This window comes from Thermobia domestica, chromosome 11 (genome assembly GCF_964235325.1).
Source record: "Thermobia domestica chromosome 11, izTheDome1.hap1.1, whole genome shotgun sequence".
In the NCBI taxonomy this organism is placed as follows: Eukaryota; Metazoa; Arthropoda; class Insecta; order Zygentoma; family Lepismatidae; genus Thermobia; species Thermobia domestica.
Window position 1 is genome coordinate 163,628,854 of NC_137464.1, and position 21,477 is coordinate 163,650,330.

The window sequence follows — 21,477 nt, forward strand, 5'->3', positions numbered from 1 at the left end:
ATAGAAACTTCCCCTTTTAGTGAAGAGATAAGGGTGGAGATAGAAACTATCCTTATAATGTTAAATCAATTTCAAGGAAATATTTTTTGGTATTATTACGATTTTTCCCTATTATAATCAGAGTTGAAATCGGAACTCGGGTAATTCTATCACTTCAAGGTAGAGATTCAACTTATTCTTGGGACGATCAAGTTACATCCAACAGCTGTATATCGTAATCTCTTATTGCCTACGATCTTTGGAGATAAGCAATGAAACCAAAAGTACTACTAACTTCATACTACTTCTGATTCCAGTAGAGATATACAAAAATAGAAATTGAATCTTTGCTTGACACCCTGGGTCAATTTATAAAAGCTTCGTTTTCTTCTATTATCAAGCTCATTCTGTGATATAAAGAATTATATTTTTATATGTTCATCGAAAAATCGAAAGCATGAGAATATATCTTGGAAACGCGCTCTTACGGATCAGATTAAAACAAAGAGAACTTACAGAGGTCGATAATTTCAAGTAATTGAGAAGTATTTTGATGACAGACGCTTATTGCACCTAAAATATCAGGTCAAAAATTGCCATAACAAAAGAATCATTCAACAAGAAAACATCACTCTTAACTAGTAGGCTTAAGAGGCCTCATCACTGCGAAATTAAAATACCGCTAATTTTACAGTAATTATGTGATATCTTCAAATAGATAAAAACATAATCGAAAAGTGAAACAAGACCTCCCTAGACAATATTATTTTGCATGAGATACCGTTATCATGACTCACTTATCTGCTTTCGATTTCCAGCTATTTAGAAAATCAGCATTTATTTTCGCGTTTGTAAATAACTGCAAACGGAAAGCTACTAGGTGACTCGTGATAACGGTACTTCGTGCAAAATAACATCGTCTAGGGAGGTCTTGATCCACTTTTCGATTATGTTTTTATGTATTTGAAGATATCACATAATTACTGTAAATTTAGCGGTATTTTAATTTCGCAGTGATACGGACTCTTAATATTAAACTAAGGAAAAAGTTGATCAGGTGCTTGTGGAGTATTGGGCTGGCTGTATGGTTCAGAGACTGGGACATTACGGAAGTTAGAGAAGAAATAATCAGAGATATTCAAAATGTGGTGTTGGAAGAAGATGGAAAAAATAAGACGGACAGAAAGCATAACAAATGAAGATGTTTTAAAGCCGATAGGACGGAAGAGAACGCTTTCAGCCATCATCCTTCGGAGGAAGGCGGATTGGATTGGACACATCTTGCGAAGAAATATTTCTTTTATGCCATTATTGAAGGAAAGATGGAAGGAAAGCGAGGAATAGAAAGAAGAAGGATACAACTGATTGGTGATTTGAAGAATAGGAGAAAATATTGCAAGTGAAAAGAGGAAGCGAGAAACTTGGAAAAAAGATTTCCACGTCGAAACTTACAAAAAAAAAAAAAATATTAGTCCCAGGACCCGCCAAAAGCAGAATACTTAATTGTAGTAATAATAATGTATATCTGCAGTGCCCGAGAATTATCCTGGCAGTGACGTGGACACCGCTATTGCTCAAATGCCATCCCACTGGTTAAAGCAGACGCTTCGTTCAATTCAACGTCCAATCCCAGGAAAGAGAAAATGCGCGAGCACAAATACCAACTTAAAAGCAAGCTCCGTTCTCTACAACAGGAAAGCGAAAGGAAATGAACCGAATATGGGAGATTCGTTTCTAACAAATATACTTGTCCTCTTTGTATAACGATAACTGGAGTTCGAGGAGACATAAATGCTACGTTTTTCGCTATTATATTTATATAACTTTCATAAAGAATATGGTTATTTTATATTTGAATTTTATATTACAAGTATGTGGAAAATCATTTTAAATGATAGCCATTTATGCTTTATTCTGTTCTAACAACATTCAGATTTTAACATGCTACAAACTTTCGTTTTGTTGAAGATAGACACAAACATGCTGTGGACGAAATGGGCAGGGAAGTCCAACGTTTATTTTAAAGAAACCCCCATGTCTTTACCTATCGCGGTCCTTGAGTTAGAGGATGATATGTGAACGAGTTTTCTGGTCGCGGAAACAGAGCGTGGGGGTTAGTGAATAGCTTCGAAGAGTATAACATTTACCAATAGAACACAAGAACATCGCTTCCAGGAAACACACACACACGCACAAATAAACCAAAAAAAAAAAAAAAAAAAAACAAAAACGAAATGAAATGAACTGAAAAGCGCGTCTCTTCTTTGTATAGGGCTATAGAGTATGTGGTGACTTGTGAAAGTTGTCAATCCTTTAATCGGTTCTCGTTCTCGAAATTTTGTGTATAAGAATGGGTGATAGTACCATAAAGAAGGACAAGCATTGCATAGTGATGCAAGAGACATTGTTTTTAATGTTTACAACTTTTTTGCAGCAAACAATAATAAATCTGACAGTCTTCGTAAAACTTCTCGAGCAACATGTGTCAGTGAGAGATCCGTGTAGCGAAATATGAAAGAGAAGGAGAAAAGTCTAAATACAGGACAACCCGTCATAACACACGGAAAAGCAGACCAAATATACAAAAAAGACAAAAAAAAAATGTAGATTTTAGACCCCCTAGACCGGCCGGCTAAAGTTAGGGGGAGCGCGATTCAACCATATTATAGTTCATTTGCAAGCCTACCGTGAAAATTTTAGGGGAGCAGAAAAAATTTAGGAGGCAGCCCCTAGACCCCCCTGGATACGGGCCTGGGAAAGGCTGTTGAAAACTCCCATAAATGTGAAAAGTTTTACTGGGAAAAGGACTGTCTTATGGACGGAGAGGTTGACAATTTAATTGTGTGTTGGAAGCCATTCAGAACCCGATGGTTCTTTAACAGATAGTGATCGGGAAGACGGGCCTGGAACTTATAGCGACTATTCAGACGATCTCGGGTGCTCACCAATCATAGACTAAAGAGTAAAATATTTCCACGTTTACTGTTATAATTTCTTGTGTACATTTTAAAATATTCTAATCATTATTAGCGTAATCTTATTTTTTTTCCTTCTTTGTCATAACAATACACGCAAATAGGTCTACTAGTATTATATAAATACAAATACATTGTTATCTAAGTTCTCCCTAGTTTGCTACCAGTTTAAACTGCAGTTACGACGTGACGTGTCAAGCGTTTAGTGTTCCATCTAAGCACTATTTGTGAATAGCGTAAGTTGGTAGGCTTGCAACTGAGAACGCTGACGTCACTGCCAAGATAGTTCTCGCCGACTTTTTTTTTTTTTTGTAGGTGGAAACCAGAAATGGCTGATTTCTAGCACTTCTGCTTGGAACATAGAGTTAATATAGGAGAGGGAACCTATTCTTAACACGCTAAGTCGATTAGAAAACACCTCTCTCTACATCGTACCGTTGTTGCTCTAATATATGTCGATAGACAGATGGACGGACATCGTTCACGAAGTTTGTGAAAGCGTACTTATTAATAATATAGTTTGCAAGAGCAAAAAAAGAAAGTTGATTTCTGCCCCCCTTGAGTATTGATCTGTACATTCTCTAAGAATATTTTTGTGACACAATTATCTTGTTTTCAAGCGTAGCGGAAACTTATCAGCTATATTCAATGTCAATGAAGAGCACTTCCGAGTACTGATAACACATATGAGTTTAATCAACGTAATCACCATAACGTTATCAGCTTCTCCATACAATAATACTGGTTATAGCAATTGGTAAAAGAAAGTAGTTTATGAATATGGTACTTGTTCGCACGTATGAAAATATTCTGTACTTGAATTATAATTACCTGGGATTTGTTTAACATAAATGGCTGGTTCCAGTGAACAACCGGTTAAGTCGAGAAAAGTAAATTTTAAAGGAGAGAAGGTTAAAGGTAAATTTTACAGCAGTTTACCTGTTTAATTTTGACAAAACTGATTATGCACATGCTGTAACTTTCTCAATTTTATGAATTCGCCTTAGCCGTTTCTGCACAATGTAGAACCCACCAAAAGAAGCTTATACCTGTAAAATCTCAATATTAAAAAAAAAAAAAAGTCTACTTAGCCGGTTATTCACTGAAGCCAGCCAAATATTAGTCAAGTTATCGTAGTGTACAACTAATAAAATGTTTTTAAGCGTCCTAAGTCACGTATGCAATTCTTGACTTTTACTTAAGTTTCCATATTTTAAAATTACAGAAGCGGGGCATTCTAAACCGTAAGTGCTGACGTGAACTTATGTATTGCAATTGCTGACCTGAGATCCTTCGGACCATTTTTTTAGTGATTTCTTTATTAAGTGACACTTACAATGTGCTTTTGTAAGGAAACTAGAGTAAAGCAAATTTAGTTTATGCCTTTGATGTTTTATTAAATTCAACAAATGTGAATCCCGAATTGTGAAGTAAATATTAACTAACTAACTCTATGGCCTATGGAACCCGGAGGTTCAATGCCTCGTTCGCAAAAGCTCTCCACTGACTTCTATCCTGTATCTTACATCCTTCCAATCTCTGCGAGATCCATCTTAATATTGTCTTCCCATCTGCGCCTAGGTCTTCCTAATGGTCGTTTTCCGATTGGTCTTCCAGTCAAGACTTTGAAAGCGTTTCTACTTTCTTCCATTCTAGCTACATGACCCACCCATCTAAGCCTCCTAGACTTGACGACCCTAACAATGTTGGGTAAACCATATAAATGATGTAGTTCCTCGTTATGAAGTTTCCGCCATTCCCCATTCCCGTTCCTATTGGGTCCGAATATTCGTCTGAGGATCTTGTTCTCAAATACTTTCAGTCTATGTTCTTCCCTCAGAGTAAGTGACCATGTTTCGCAACCATACAGAACAACAGGCATGATTATGGTTTTGTATATTTTAAGCTTCAAACTCCTTGACAGAATTCGCGACGATAAGAGATTTTGAACAGAATAGTAACACGAATTCCCTGCTTTTAGTCGACATTTAATTTCTTCGTGAATATGATTTTCTTCTGTTAATATTGATCCTAGATATTTGAAAATATCCACTTTATCAAAACTATTATTTAATATTTTAACGCATCCATAATTTGCTGTGTTCCGGTATCGACGCACTTCCATGTATTTAGTTTTCTCTGCATTTACTTCTAAGCCCATGTCCCTGCAAGCGTTTAATAAGACCTCTGCACTTCTTTCTATTGTTCTCATATCATCCCCTATTAAATTTACATTATCAGCATATGCCATAACCTGGTGAATACCGTTCAACTCTAGGCCCTGGTTGCTATCTTTGATTTTCCTTATAGCGTATTTCAGAACGAAGTTAAATAATAATGGCGACAACGCATCGTCTGGTTTCAGGCCATTTTCGACGTGAATGCTCGTGGACAAAAATTTTCCCACCCGGATTTTAGTTTCGGATTCATTTAAACATACCTTAATTAATTTAATTAGCTTTTTTGGTATTCCAAGTTCTTTAAGAACGGTGTATAATGTTTCTCTCCTAAGCGAGTCGTACGCCTTTCTAAAATCAATAAATAATTGATGTACCGGGTATTGTATTCCCCCTTTTTTTCGAGTATTTGGCGAATGGTAAATATTTGGTCGATAGTTGATCGATTTCGTCTAAATCCGCACTGATAATTTCCAATAGTTTCATCTGCGTATGGGGTCAGTCTTACTAATAGAACATTTGAAAGGATTTTATAGGATGTTGACAGATGAGAAATGCCTCGATAATTATTACACTCAGTTTTGTCGCCTTTGTTGTGAATTGGAACAATGATTGATTCTTTCCACTCTTGTGGCAATTCTTCCTTGTAACAGATAAGGAGAATGAGTTTGTGTATCTTGTTCCACAATTTTTCGCCTCCAGCTAAAATTAACTCAGCCGGAATTTCATCTACACCCGGAGATTTGTGTTTCTTTAATTTCTTTATAGCGATTTCTACTTCTATTCGGTTGGGTTCTGGAATATACGGTTCTGCGGTGTGTATCTCCTTTTTTCCACGCACACTAGTTTTTGGTTACGTGTTAAGCAAATCGTCAAAGAAATCTTTCCATCTATTTAAGATGCTATAAGTATCAGTGAGAACTGTACCGTGAGATTTCTTATTATACAAGCACGAGGTTGATAGCCTTTCTTATATTCGTTGATTCCCTTATACATGTCCCGTATGTTTTTATTTTTACTATTATCTTCAAGTTTCTTAATTTTAGCTTTCAGAAAATCGCGTTTCTTTGTTCTAAAAGTTTTGGAAGTTTCCCGCCTGATATATGCGAAATTTTGTGTAGTTATTTCATTTGGATTTTGTAGCCAGCGTAATTTTGCCTGTATTGTCTTCTCTGCTGGTGTAATGCATTCCTGGTCGAACCATGGTTTGTTCCTATGTATTTCCGCGTGTCCCAATTTTTCTTTTGCTGAAATTTTAATGCTATCTCTAATTTCATTCCAAGTATCCTCAACACTAGTGCACTCCGAAACTTCTAAAGCCGAGAATCTATTTGAAACTTCAATCTGGTATTCCTCTCTTACCTGGCTCTCTTCTAATTTCTTTAAATTGAATCTCTCTGTTTTCGGACAATGAATATTACCTTTATTCAACGATAACCTCTCTCGTATCATCGGTGCTATCAGGTAGAGATCAGTATCATAATCAGCCACTCTAAACGACCGGACATCAATTATGCTAGATTGCCTTCTTCTATCCACTAAAACGTAATCAATTTGATTATGTGTTTTCCTGTCTGGTGATGTCCAAGTTTATTTATGAACGTCGCGATGTGGGAATTTTGTACTCTTCACGATTAGGTTTTTGGATGTTGCAAAGTTCGCGAGTCTAACACCGTTGTCGTTACTTTCCTTATGCAGACTTTCATTCCCTATAATCGGTTTGAAATTATCCTCAAAGTATTAGGGAGGATTATCCTCGAAGTAATTATTACAGGAAGATATCTGTAATTGTGAGGATATCTGCAAGGCAACTCTTCTCCCTCTCAAAGGAAAAAAAAGCGATATATGATAAATGTTGTTCATATTGTTTTCTCTCTAAGAAATACAAAATAATTTATATGAAGTCAAAAGTCATAATTCAAGTATGTTTGTCACAACATCCCCAAAGAATATTCACTCGTGTAGAACCACCAGTACATCACATTAAAATTACATGAACTACACAAAGAAAACCACTATGCATTAGAGAAAATCTCTGCAGCTCTGCGCACGTGCACTGGGCAAATATCTCACAGCCGAAGCCTGAGAGCGAGTCCAAACTTAATCGCAATTGAAATTGACACAGAGATTTAGCTGATTACGTTTAATATAACAACACTTTATCAACAAAGTCGTCTTAGAGTTTTCTGCAATCCAAAACAGCGGGTGGTTTTTCGTGATCAAGAGATAATTAAGTAGGGGAAGAATATAAGACCTGAAAATCGGTTGGTACCCGTTAAAATCGGGTAATATGGCAACCCTACTTTTAAGAAGTAGTATGGCCCCTCTATTAGATATAGGCTTATGCATGTCACTGATAGGAGCTGATAACTATGGACTGAAATTGCATTTTTACATGTACAGTGCATAACAAAAATAAATAAACAAACTCTTCAGCCGAATAAAAGCTATTAAGAATTATGGCAACGAACGATATACATTTTAGCTCCAGAAAAATTGTTTTTCTATTTTTATTCTTTTTGAAAACTTTGCATGAGAATTAACTTTCAAGAATGCCATTTAGTTCAACTCGATGTTATCTATTGTAGTAAACAAAAATTAAAATTTGAAACTTAGTAATAATTTTCCTCAAAATGTCAACTATACTATCTTTCTAGTGTCACATTTTTTTTTTTTAAAAAAAGACTTATTTTCGATATCAGTTTTATATCTTACCGAGGTTATCATCCGTATTATTTTTCAACATTAAAATTTAGTATTTCTCGATTTGCTCATAAACTACGTGGGTTTTCTTGGGGTTCTCCCGTTTGCTCCCACTGTCTTCATTTAACCATTTCATTCATTTCTCATCATTACCGTCTCTTTAAGCCTAGTCCGCATAACTGTGGGACGTAAAACTGAAAGATTTCGTTTCATAAACTACGCATGTGGATTTTGATTCATATCATTTTGTTCATTTTAATAAGATCTTTCAATTATTATACAGTATAACCCCTCTCGTCCGTCCTCGGTTTGTCTGCTACTCCGGTTGATCCGACCGTGCTCGAGCCGAACTTGTCCCAACTCGTCGGTGGCTCACGAGGCTCATTGTCATTTACGACCGTCACGGCATTGTTGTTTACTTCCTGTTACCGCAAATCAATTTATGTTTTCCGTCATCTCTTGTCGCGTTTTTGTTTTCGTTGTCCGTGTTTCCGTACTGTACTATGCAGTTTTTAGTGATTACTATTAATTTGTTTTTACTGTAGAGAACAACAAGTAATTTTTTAGTTCAGAGATTGTTCATTTTACTGTAAATCCGCATTTTTCTGTATTTTCTGATAATCCGACCATTTTTGCATTCCGAGCATACCCCCAGTTCCAAAGATGACGAATTAGAGGAGTTCTACTGTATGTCTCATTTTTTAAATTATTTTCCCGTTAACTGCTACAAATATTGTGGAATTCATAATTGTGTTTGTTTACACCTTGTATTATAGCACTATTCACTATACCTTTTTTGACTGTGTGTAAATTCCTTACAGAAAACGACTATTGGGAAGAACTAAGAGCAGATTGGAGAATAATATTAATATGGATTTCGCACAAGTAGGAATACAAAATAGAAACTGGATTCAATTAGCTAGGTACACTGCAAAAAGTACAGAAACTACTTTTAAACACAGTAGGACACTACACATTACTGACACTCTTTGAACCTCTCCAGATGAGACATATTTACCCCTTGTAGATACTGTGTTTTCGAAGTATGTCCCAGGTGTATGTACAAAATATGCAAAATTTATGTCATTACTTTGTTTCCGAACTATTTGCCGAGAAGAAGTGTTTTAAATATAGGGCCGCGGTGGTTCAGTGGCAGAGCGTTGACCTCTGTGCGTAGGGTCCTGGGTTCAAACCCTGCTCCCGCAAAGTGAACATTGTGGTAGAGAAACACCGTGTGCGTGGGTTTTCTCGAGATTCGCCCGTTTCCTCCCGCTTTCTTCATTCCACCATTTCATTCATTTCTCATCTTCACCGTCTCCTTTAGCCTAACCGGCATAACCATGGGACGTAAAACACAAAAATTGCATTACATTTTCATTGTTTTAAATATATCATACCAGATACTGTATTCGGAGAATGAACACTTTTGGACATGCGAAATACACATTATAAACACACACTTGATATATTTTCCCCTCAACATCTGTACTAAAAGTGTTTGTTTTATTTTTTACAGAGTACAGAAGTCAATGGAGAGATTTTGTAAACGCGCCATTGAACCTTTGGGTTCCATAGACCGTAGAGCTAATTAGTTAGTTATGAATTCTATATTTTCAGAAAAGTTAATGTAAAATTCCGATGAACTATCGAATATAGCTAAATATACATTATTGAAAACGCACTACTGAACGGACAGTGTAAACCTCTGGATAGAACAGAAGAAAGGACAAATAATTGTATGTGACTTCATTAGCGAATTAGGTATTTATGTTTCCGCTAATCATTAACTAGTTAGGCATTTATGTTTCCGCCAAACTTAATTTAAAAGAAAAAAAATTCTTGTAACTGATTTTAGTGGGACAACACACCAAGATTAATCTTCCATTACCGAAATGATATAGGTGTCTTTACTCAAATGAAAAAAAAAAAAAAAAAAAAAAAAACTGATTGTTAATACCGTAATTAACCGACTTCATCGTGTGCGTCTCTACGCATAATTTCAACAAAGATGTTTCGATTTCGATTTTTCTTTCCTTGCTTCAGAGTATAGGCCTACTATACTTTCTTGCACGTTTCATCTAAGTAATATAATTATTGGCATTTTCCCCTACATTATTGTTTTTGACCACTAATCATTATCACCTTAAATCTTATATACCTAGCTTTTTTAAACAATAAAAATTTGATTGTAGACCACTCAGGTAGCTTAAACTTTTACTTTGGATTCTTTGAGTCATGCTACACCGTCAATTTAAGAGCTTTTCGTACGCCGAGATGAAATACATATCTTCCTTTTGCCGTCTTCAGAAAGAGGATATATAGATATATATATATATATATATATATATATATATATATATACGAGGGAGGACCCAAAAGAAACCGGGCTTTCGTTCTAAAAAATAATTTATTACAGTTTTTACAAAATTCTTTCAGTCTACTTCAAAGTACTCTCCATTAAATGCGATTCATTTCTCCCATCTTCTTTCCCACTGTTTGAAGCACCTCTGGAACTCTTAAACTTTTATATCGTCCAATGCGCTCTGCGAAGTTCTTTCTACAGCCTCTACACCATGAAAACATTTTCCTTTTAGATTTTGCTTAATTTTTGGAAAATGTGATCATGTTGGTCAAAAAGTTTGTATCACTTTCAATCTGATTTTTCAAGTCTTGGCTCAAATCCAGACGAATGATTTGAACCTGTGTGAGCAGGCGAGAAACAAACTTAGCGGCAACTTGTCTCATTTGCAAAACTCACGCTGGCACGAGCTCCAACTCACTCCTACCTGTTTTGAAATATCATGGATCATGAAACGACGATCCTCACTGATTTTGTGGCAGATTTGTTCGATGTTTTCGTCGTTTCGAAATGATGAAGAACATCAAGAACGGACATGATCTTCAACACTCATCTCACCACACCTAAAGCGCCCAAGCCACTCAAACAATTGTGTGCTGTTCATAGTATTCTTCTTGAAAGCCTGTTGAAGCATTTCATAAGTTTTCGTTTCCGATTTTCCAAATAGGAAGCAAACACACTCCTTGTTATTTTGAATCTGCCATAACGATTTCGCAGGTGGCAAACGGGATCAAACGTTAACTTCCTACGCAGACGCCGCTTGGCCAACTGATCAGGGAAGGTCTCTACTAGACCCACCTAGCAGAACTCGCTACTACGCCTAGGAACGACAGCGCTCTTTCAATCCGGTTTCTTTTGGGTCCCTTCTCGTATATGTATATACGTAAGTCATGTAAGAGTTTATCGTTCGTGCCATAGTTAATGCCACTGTTAATGGCATGGTCTGCACATGCATTTGTATCATGTACGTAAGTATTTTCCGGCGTTTATTCTTGCATTTAAGTCCAAAAAAAATTCCGTTTTTCTGCACCACCCTTAATAACCATTTTTCTTTCTTTCATACTTGATCAATTCAATTCCGATCTTTCTTCTTTTCTTATTCGTTACAGGGATTTGTTTTCGACTGATTGATTTGTTGTAGTTTAGCGTTCAACACCGAGGTTGCATGAGGCATGGATCTACAATTTAAAGTAGAAACTAACCACCCTATTGAATTCAATATTCTCCCACCGGGAATCAAATTTGGGTCCTAGGCCAACATGGACCACAACCAGGAGCGGAAAATAATCTTGGACCAGTATCTGCATACTCTATGCCTGGAAATTACAGAATATTGAAGGCAACCATTGATATTGAGACAGGCGGGATATTCTAATGGCTAGAGAAGGCAAAAATGTAAAATATGGTCCTATATGTAGGAATAAATATTTTCTATCTCTCAATATGTTTGTAAATGTTCAGACTACAGATTCTTCTTTAGGCCTTTTAAAATATAAAACTCTTATATGGCTTTCAAACAGTGCTAATATTAAGCTAAAAATCTGTTATAAGTTCAGGTTTTATAATCAAGGCTGATTAAAAATGATTTATAGGAGGTTTTCAGAATCAATTGGCTTTTAGACCATAGTCCAAAACGACTGACTATCAGTTGTTAGTGCCATCCGTACGACAAGGTTATTAAATACTTGAGGTTTGCATATCACTGTCCTAATATCTGGGAATATATGTAGAACACTCGCCAAACTACTATATCATGCTGGAAAAAGAAACTAGAATTGCAGGTTCATTCATTCATCGGAATTGTAAATTGACATTCTTTGTGTGGTTATAATCGCACATACATTATACTAACAGAAATGTATATCACTAAAGTACTAAATACATTTGAATAAAGAAAGTAGCCTATAGCATACTTCAGTAAACTTACTTTTGAGAACTACTTTTGCTGGCTTTTCCACCTTCAATGGCTAGTTGCTTTCCGGAACGTACAGGTGTCTTCTGAGCATGTTCAAGACCACAATAGTCACACTGATTGATATGGCACTGTTGCAAATTATGACTATGAGACGAGCAACAATTGAACATAATGGAAACTAGGAATGGATTACAGATTAATTTGAAATATTCATCGAGGAAGCAGTAAGGACATGAGTAAGGAATCATAGGATTACTCAATGGTGACATCATCCATGCGGGATAATCGCCATAAACACTTGCTGCTGGCGGATAAATGCAAGGAAGGCTGAACGGACAAGGTTCAGGAGTCATCGGAAGAGGTGGTGGTAGTGCAACATTGGTACCATCAGAACAATAGAGCGGAGGATAATAAGGATAGCACCCATAATAGTTACAAGGGAAGCATTCATATGCAGAATGGCTGGCGTAATAGTACGGAACAAAGCCAAATGCGTCATAGTAGCCGCATACTGAATTACCATCTCCCGGTTCTTCACCGTAGTGACTGTGATATGACATCGCTCTTTTCCTCTGTCCACCTTCTTCAGCCTAGTAAGTTGGCATGGAATTACCTCCTGTAAAGTATAAAACAGAAAGCATTTAGTATATGAAGCAGTATTCCAGGAAATAAACATCAAGTATTCCAAGAAATAGATTTAATATGGATGAGTGATGTAAAAACTAAGCCAATCATGATCTATTACCGGAAGGCATTTTTTTTAAATCTTGGTGTTTGACATTTCTTTATATATATAAGAAGAAGTTTAACATCGCTTAAAAGTTACGCAATCTGAATTAAATTTAACGAAATTATGTAGATGTTTCTGTTAGTGCCCATTTTCCTTTCAGTTATGCGTTAACATTTAAACTACAATAAAAAATACGGGGCTGTTAGGTGGTTAAAACAAACGGAGTACTTAACAGACGGAGACTAAAAACGGAGTACTTAACAGACGGAGACGGAAACAAACGGTGACATGGAGTACTTAAAAAAACTTAAGAACAAACTCAAAAATAGGGAAATTGTTACTTTGTTTTCAAGAAGGTTAAATGATAAACAAAAAGAGCGCAGAGTTAATTACGCCTACAAGAGAAAGGCTGTTATGTATGTACACAGGATATTCAATATTGACCTAGCGTCGTAAAGCAATTTCGTGATTTATTGAATGAAGATTACTGCTCATTCCAGCTATCGAAATTAGTGCAGTTTAATAAAAATAAAATCTGACCAAAGCAAATAATAAATTATTACTGATCTGTGTTAACGTTTTGGCAATATACCATTGCTTTCATGAGATTCATTATTCTTATTAAAGTAATCACATATTGCTGAAACTGTATCAGATATTAGTAAGAAAATTTATGAATTACGAGATATCATATTGAAATCTGGAAAGCCAGAGGTAACAGTGACGAGTATGGAAGCCGATATATTGACTTAATATATGTCATACGAAAACAAAAACAAAAACAAAAACAAAAAAAAACTTGTATAACCGGCTTTAAAATTTGACAGTTGTTATGCCAGGTATTTCAGTTACAATTTCAATTAAGCAGTTGATAACATTTGACATGCAAGAGGCGAGTTTTTCCTGAATATTGGTAATCAATACAAACATACTGGTCAACAACATTACGTATAACAGAGCTAAAGAATTTAAAAGAAGCCTTCAGTTACAAAATAATATATAAGTATGCATATACACAACGACATAGTTGGTGTATAACAAATAAGACTTTATAATAGTTATTTTCTGAAAGTTTTAGTGATGGAAAAGTGAATTTCTATAATTCTCACTTTTTTCAATAAATGTAATATGAGGGATGCGGCACTAACATTAAACTACACAAGAGTAATCTGTATTGAACATAAAGGCACAAGATCTAACAATCAAACTATTGCAAAGCTATAAACGACACAAGTCCTATACAGCACAAGCCCTAAACAGTATAACCCCTAAAATCTATTGTGACGGTACCATTGCGTATATGAATACCAACAATATTGTAGAAGCAGTACGAAATGGGAAAGAATACCGTCCTGTTTTGTTGTCGAATATTTAAGTTTGTAGTTTCTCGCAGGCGTACTCACAGAAATGAATGGCCTAAAACCCACAACATGTCATTGAAATCTTAGGGGATCTTTCAAAAGCAACGTACTTAAAATTTATCAGACACTTAATATTATATATGAAATAAGTATAATTCACAAAAAAACAAACTTCTAATCAAGGCCGCACTTAAGGTTGGAGGAGGGGTATATTGAAGTTCGAGCCATTGATCTATTTAGAAGCGATAGCTTTGTTTTTTGGACTTCTATGTTTCGCGTCCATATGCAACGTCGTGGTTATACGAAGGACGAGACCTACTATTCTGAAAGAGGGTTCTGCACCACGACTAGGGTTTCAATCCGGTTCAGTTGGAAGTTCACATTCTATCGGCAAGATCAACCATCACAGTATTGGTTCTTTCTCACCACGTTATCTCACTTTCAAGAGAGTTGCATTATAGGACCATGCCACTGGTAAGTTGGAATACGAGTTGCTATTTGGGGAAACATTTAAGGTAAATTTAATCCTGAAAGGATACCATAGCACTATCATGACACAAAGTACACAATGGAGTCATATACGAGCCATTACAAAACGTATACATTTAGAAAACACCAGTCGAGTAAGAGTTAGTACCGTATCATGTGCTAATTTATTTTAGACTAGACTACAACATGTCACACCTATACATGTGAAATTTCTTATATTCTGGCAACATCTTTGATTATTGAATACAAATGCTAATAATGTACTATTAAATTTTCGGTAACTTTCTAACTGGTGACGTTCCGACGTACTCTACAACTATAACCTAATATAACATGTATTTTGCAACTGGTTAGGTTAGGTTATTGTTATAGATATACCCCGGTAGGTCACCAGTTAGAAGAATAGCGAATTGGTTATTTAGTTATATTATAGTTATACAATTGTTAAACCCCGGTAGGTCACCAGTTAAAAGAATAGCGAATTAGTTATACTATTTATGTTATAGTTATACAATTGTTAACATTCTTTTCCAGTCCAAATTAATTGAAAGAGCTACACAAGTTTTGAAAACTTTGATTTGTTCACAGCATTAGTGAAAAATCAGTTCACATCTTTACAGTCGCCACAAATTCCAAAGCGATGTTCAGCACATAAGCTGCATAAGCAATACACACATCTTATTTGTTCCTTTCTGTCCTTATTACGGGGACAGAAAACACACCGACCAAGTCCTCCGCTTTTTGATTGTTTCACAGTTTGGGGCTGATGTCTCATCATTCAGTATTGAAGATACCAGTATTCCTTCCACTGTGTGTCCCTTACTTACTGACGCCAATATATGTTGCACTTCAGCCGCAAAGAGTTCGAAAGAAAAAAATATAAATTTCCAATAATGCTATTTTAGTATCAAGAACAACATCCTGGGGTCGCATACGACCCAGCTGCGCTAAATAAATGTAGATGATGTGCTATACCAATAATTAAATGTTCCCACTTTGACCAGTACCCAAGCACTAAAGGTAGACAAATCATGAACTATTTAAGTTATTTAGAGCAGGCGCAGAGGTGTATGTCATCACACGTGGGGTCGCTAGGGACCCCAGGGTGTCTTTCCAGGGTGCGACATGTACCAAAGCGAACGAGTTCCCCTGGCTTGCAGCATAGCGAAGTGGGCTAGAATCGATTAAAAAAGGGGGGCAACTTCTGAAATACATTTAACAACTTCTATCCCAATCAGTACAAGTAATTCTTAAGCTTCCAAGAAAACTCATGCCTTGATTCAATATTTACAATTACTTATTTATTTATTTATTTATTATTAGCTAAAGTAATGAAATATGAAGAAAATATTATAAAATGAAATTTTGAGGTTTACGTCGCACGAATATGCCGGCTAGGCTAAAGGAGACGGTGATGATAAGAAATAAATGACATGGTGGAATGAAGAAAGTGGTAGGAAACGAGAGAATCCCGGAAAAATTCACGCACATGGTGTTTGTCCACCACTAAGTTTAATTGGTGCGAGCTGGGATCGAACAAAGGACTCCATGCACCAGAAGTGAACGCTCTATAACTGAGCCATTGCGGCCAAAAATTCCATAATATCAAATCTCGTCTGTAGTATTAGTCTAGACAAAAAAAAAAAAAAAAAAAAATCACTTTGTTTCGATGTCGCATTCCGCTAAATACCGTCTGACTCTTGTTTTAGGATTCACTGGCAATATGTCGACGAAAGTTTTATTGTTCTAGACCAATGTTTTCGAAGATCTGATGAATTCTAAACCTATAACACATAGAGTTACTAAATTTATCACTAGAACTTCAGGTGGTGCCACTGTTTATGTGATTGCATAAGGCTATCATCGGATTGCCAGTTGAAGAGTCATATTATTTCTTCTCGCATTGCAAACAAGTAATGAAGTGTTGTTTTTTTGTAGTGTGTAAACGACGTTACCAAACAAAGAAATAAACACGAATTCACGTTACAACCCACTTTATGTGTATCAATTATGTAAATGCACCATATTACTAATTGATTAAAAGAACACCATATTTTTCCGAGCATGAAATAAACAGTTTTTAAATTTTAATTTTATCGATTCACAAATTTTAATAGAAAGTGGAGTAAGGAAATATATGAACATAAACACAGACAAATGCAATACAAATGTTACAAAGACAGAGTAAATATATCAGACATCTTTATACCTCACATGCGCTGCTGTTAAAATCAGGTTTTTAATTTTAGTTGCATTTGCACGGTTAACTTATATTTTAATAAGACGAAGAAATAATATACCTCCGTTGTTCTAAGCAATATGCTAATGCATTAAAAAGCATTCAAAATTCTGTCATGCTGTCTTATTTAAAATACTCCAGCGACAGCTTTCCCTGGTAAAGAATAACTGAGAAAAGTTATGCTAGATATAATAATATATAAAAGTACTCGTAACAATTAAAATAATCCTTCTTATAGGCAAAATAGCCAACGCAATCCTTCATGTGCATATGGTCAAGGGTTCGATCCCAGGTGGAATGCATCCCTCAGATACAAATCTGAGTAGTGGTTTGGATTCTACATTTAGCTATCGGTCTCGTCTCATAAGGCCTCGGCACTGAAAAGAAACGTTGAAAACCAATCAGTCGTTTGGAAATACAAATATAAATAGACTTATCATAAGACGCTTTCCAATTCTGATTTCTTAGTATCTGTTATTTTATGCAGAAAATGCTTCAATTAATTAATGCACAGTCATATTTCACTTATACATATATTTTTTATTGTGTTACTTCTTGGTTTTATCTAGATCACTGGAATATAAATGAAAATGACTTTCAGATAGCAAAGCATGAACAAACCCAGACAGCAATTTAAACTTGCTGCAAGGTTGAGACAAACTTGCCATTGCAGGTCGATTGGCTTGCCGCAAGCTCTACTATACAAGCCAATTTGATTGCTGCAAGCTTGTGGCAAGCTAGTTAGTTACATCAGGGCAAGGATTGCTGCAAGCTTGTCTTCACAACTGAAATACAAGTCAACTTATCTCAAACGCAAGCTAAGTATAAGCGTAACTCATCAATGGCAAGCCTTGTTATGCTAAATACAAGCGAAAAACACGACAAACTAGCCATATACAAGCTTGCGACAAGCGAATTTAGATAAAACAGTAAGAAATCCATGCTATAATCCTTGGGAACATCTTAAAAAAATTATGACATGTAATTTTACCCTTACTTATCCAATAATTCAAGCAAGAGCACAGCCGTCAAAACATCCACGACTCCGCTCTACTTCTACAAAAATCAAAGTAATAATGATCATAACACTTTTGTTATGGTAACGAGCACGGTCACGGTCACGGTAATGTTGAAATTGTGTGAAGAATATCGGGCCGAAGCCCCTGACTCCATGAGTAAGATGGCATAAAGAATATATACGGATGTGCAGGTGGCTTGTTGGGTATTACTAGTGTTTTGTTATGTCTGGAAGTGTACATCTGCAGCTGTCGCAGAGTAGCTGATGATGATGTTATTACGAGCTATGGAAAGATATTAAATGCGTGGCATGCGATGAATATTACGTAGAGTGCATTCGATGCCGATGGTAGCTATAGCTCGATTAACATGTCTTGGTAAAGTATGCCGGAAATTAGAGATGGAGATACCGTAGAACTTCCCTAACAGGGGACAGCTCTAAATCTTCCAGAATTTGGCTGTTGCGTGTATATCTGTCGTGATGATACGACCGGCTCTCGTTTGCACACTTTCGAATGTTTGGAGATGACTATTAGAAGCATGTTGCCAGGCAGGCACGAATAAGAAAGTGTGGACAGGACTATCATCTTGAATATGTGGACGCGGACCTCATGTGAGATTGAACTGCAGCGAAAGATGGGGTACAATGTTGAATTTTTTCGTAATGCTCGTTGCTTTATATCTTTGATGTGTGGGGCGAAAGTTAGCCCACGATCTAAAGTCACACCCAAATATTTCGCGTACGTGGCGAGAGGAATGTGTGCGTTCTCATAGATTAGATTTCGAGGGGCACGGATGCGTCTTCTTCTGTGGATGACAGCGCAACTTTTGTCGGCATTTACTTTAATACTCAAATGTCTGTCCCATTCCTGAAAACCGTCTAGTTGACGTTGCATATAGATGTAGCACTGTGCAAGTGAACTACTTGTTGTGAAAAAGGCGGTATCGTCGGCATGCGTTACGACAAAGCAGTTTGGTAGAGTCGGGAGATCTGCTGTATAAAGATTATATAAAAACGGTGAAAGTACAGCGCCCTGTGGGACACCTGCTTTAATTGGCCTAGACGAGGATTTGACACCATCAACCGACACATGAAAGGTTCTGCCAATAAGATGAGAATGAAGTAAATGCATAAGACGATCAGAAAGACCTTGAGTGTATAGTTTATATAATATTCCTGCTAACCAGACTTTATCAAAGGCTTTTGACACATCCAGGTATACTCCAAGAATGTGGTGTTTTCTATTGAAAGCCACTATTAAGTGATCAACTACTCGTATGAGTTGCGTAGTAGTGCTATAACGAGCGTGGCGTAGCTTCTAACCAGTATCCAATATCTTGGTATATTAGCTGCGAGTACTTGAAATTTCTACCTTTTTATATATAAAGGCAGAAATATGTTTAAACTTCAATTAAATTTTAAGTTCATATTAAATTATCTGCAAGAGTTCTGTATTCTTTAGCGAAATAAGTAGGCTCAAATCTGCTGCCATCTATGTTCGCATTTATGATTTATAGATAAATACCACAATTCGTTATGCTTCATGATTACCGAAATATGATGAATTAAAGAGGGACATTATAGATACGTAGGACTAGAGTACTAGACGGTATAATTAAAAAAGTAATTAAATTTTGTCCTTTATTCAAGGTGACTGCTAAAAAGAAGCTAACAAGTGAAAATTACCTTGGCAGAGAAAGTTAAGAGGTCAGCGTCACGTGGTTTTTGAAGTAAATAGCCAATCGCGCTCGCTTTTTATTTCAAATTAAAGAAAAGCATCTCGAAAGTGAAGCTTGGGTTGCTTGCACGACAGCTTACGCTAAGCAAAAATAAGCTTTTGTGTATAAGCGAAAACGAAATAACATCAAATAAAAGCGACAAGCAAGCTTGCGGCAAGCAAGCATGCTGTCCAGAAAGGCACATCTACAAAATTTTACTTACTAAAATATATGCAGGAGGAACATACGTGTCCCTCCAAAACATGCTCCAGTACCTTAAAGGATGCTGGTGGAGGGTAATGAGATCGAACAAACCTTTCTAACTCAGACCACAATGGCTCGATGATGATCAGATCTGGTGATTGTGAGAACAGAGTAGGTGTGATAGCTCTTGGTCATGCTCCTCAAACCATGATTTCACCGTTTTTGCAGCGTAACAGGGTGCCAAATCATCTTGGTAGATGCCATCACCATCAGTGAACAATATTTGGGTGGGCCATGGGTAGAACCGGGTTCCCCAAAACAGCCTCATACGTTTTAGCATTCATCATTCCATGCAGGGCTATGATGGGACCTGCAGAAAACCACGATATCACTGCCCATACTATAACATAACCACTACCGTGCTTTACAGTTGGGAGCAGACAGTCCCTATCATAGGCCTGCGACGCTGTTTTCCATACGTAAAGACGACCGGTTGTTGGAAACAATGAAGGTCGATCATCGGACCACATTACGTGTTTCCAGTGCTCATGAGTCCACGCCTTGTGGTCTTGCACCACTGGATACGAATCTTCGCATTTACTGCTGTGACTAGGAGTTTGGCGATAGCAGCCCTGCCATGAATTTTCATTTTATGAAGTTCCAGTCGCACTGGTTTCGATGAAACCGGGTTCTGAAGGCCGGAATTGATTTCAGACGTAATTTTCATTGCAGTGGACTTCTTTTTAGCTGCTGCAATCCGTTTTAATGCCCTCCGGTCCCTATCTGACAGGATTGTCTTTCGACCATTGTTGTGCTTTGCAGACGTCATGGGTTCGCTTTTTGCCCATGAATTGTGTATGCTCTGGTGACATTGGACAGTGCCTTTCGATACCCCTACAATATTCGCCACTGATGCCACTGGAGCTTCAACCAGACGGGCACAAATGATCATGCCTCTTTGGAAGTCTGTCAGATAGCCCATTTTACCACACTAGTTTTACACCACGACACTCATAGGTGAACTGGTTGCTACTGAGGGAAGAGGAAGGTCCACATGACACATTGAAAACAAAAAACGATTGGCAATCGCAACATGTGTTGTACAGTAGACAGTGGTGCCCCCCTGTCATGTCCATGACGCACCCCCTCTCAATTGCCTATCCGTAGGTGCTCTTTCATGAAAAAAAATCTTTTCTATTAATTTTTACACCCTCTCAAACATATTTATATAGATTTTTAACCCCCCCAAATATTTCAATGACGCACGTTGCGTCATAGCCCCCCCCTTGTGGGCACCCCTGCAGTAGAGGGCCAAACTTACTTGTCCTGTATGAAGTGTTTTTAGATTTTTTGTCATCCCCTGTATATTGTAAGGCTCCTTCACATGTGTTGTAGACTCTAAACGATGCCGCTAGAAGATTGGAAAAGATTGGGAAAGGCTGACCTAGACGAAAATTGTGATCAAATGACCGAAACGACCTTGATCTGTTGCATGACCAGTTCCATCATTAGTTCTAATAGAACTTTCTGTAGTTATACATAGAACAATTTGCAAGTCTTAATTAAGTAAATTCACATAAATTATACTTTCTTCACACTCACACAGGCCT

The 21,477-nt window shown here is 36.8% G+C and overlaps 1 protein-coding gene across 1 annotated transcript in view; it reads right to left on the minus strand.

Annotated features, from left to right (window-relative positions):
- Positions 1–21,477, minus strand: part of LOC145664542 (uncharacterized) — a 43,492-nt gene that overhangs the window by 15,214 nt on the left and 6,801 nt on the right. Inside the window, exon 2 of the mRNA XM_081731305.1 lies at positions 12,121–12,724. Coding sequence (XP_081587431.1) covers positions 12,121–12,668 — 548 coding nt within the window. The 5' untranslated portion in view covers positions 12,669–12,724. The remainder of the gene's footprint in view (positions 1–12,120; positions 12,725–21,477) is intronic.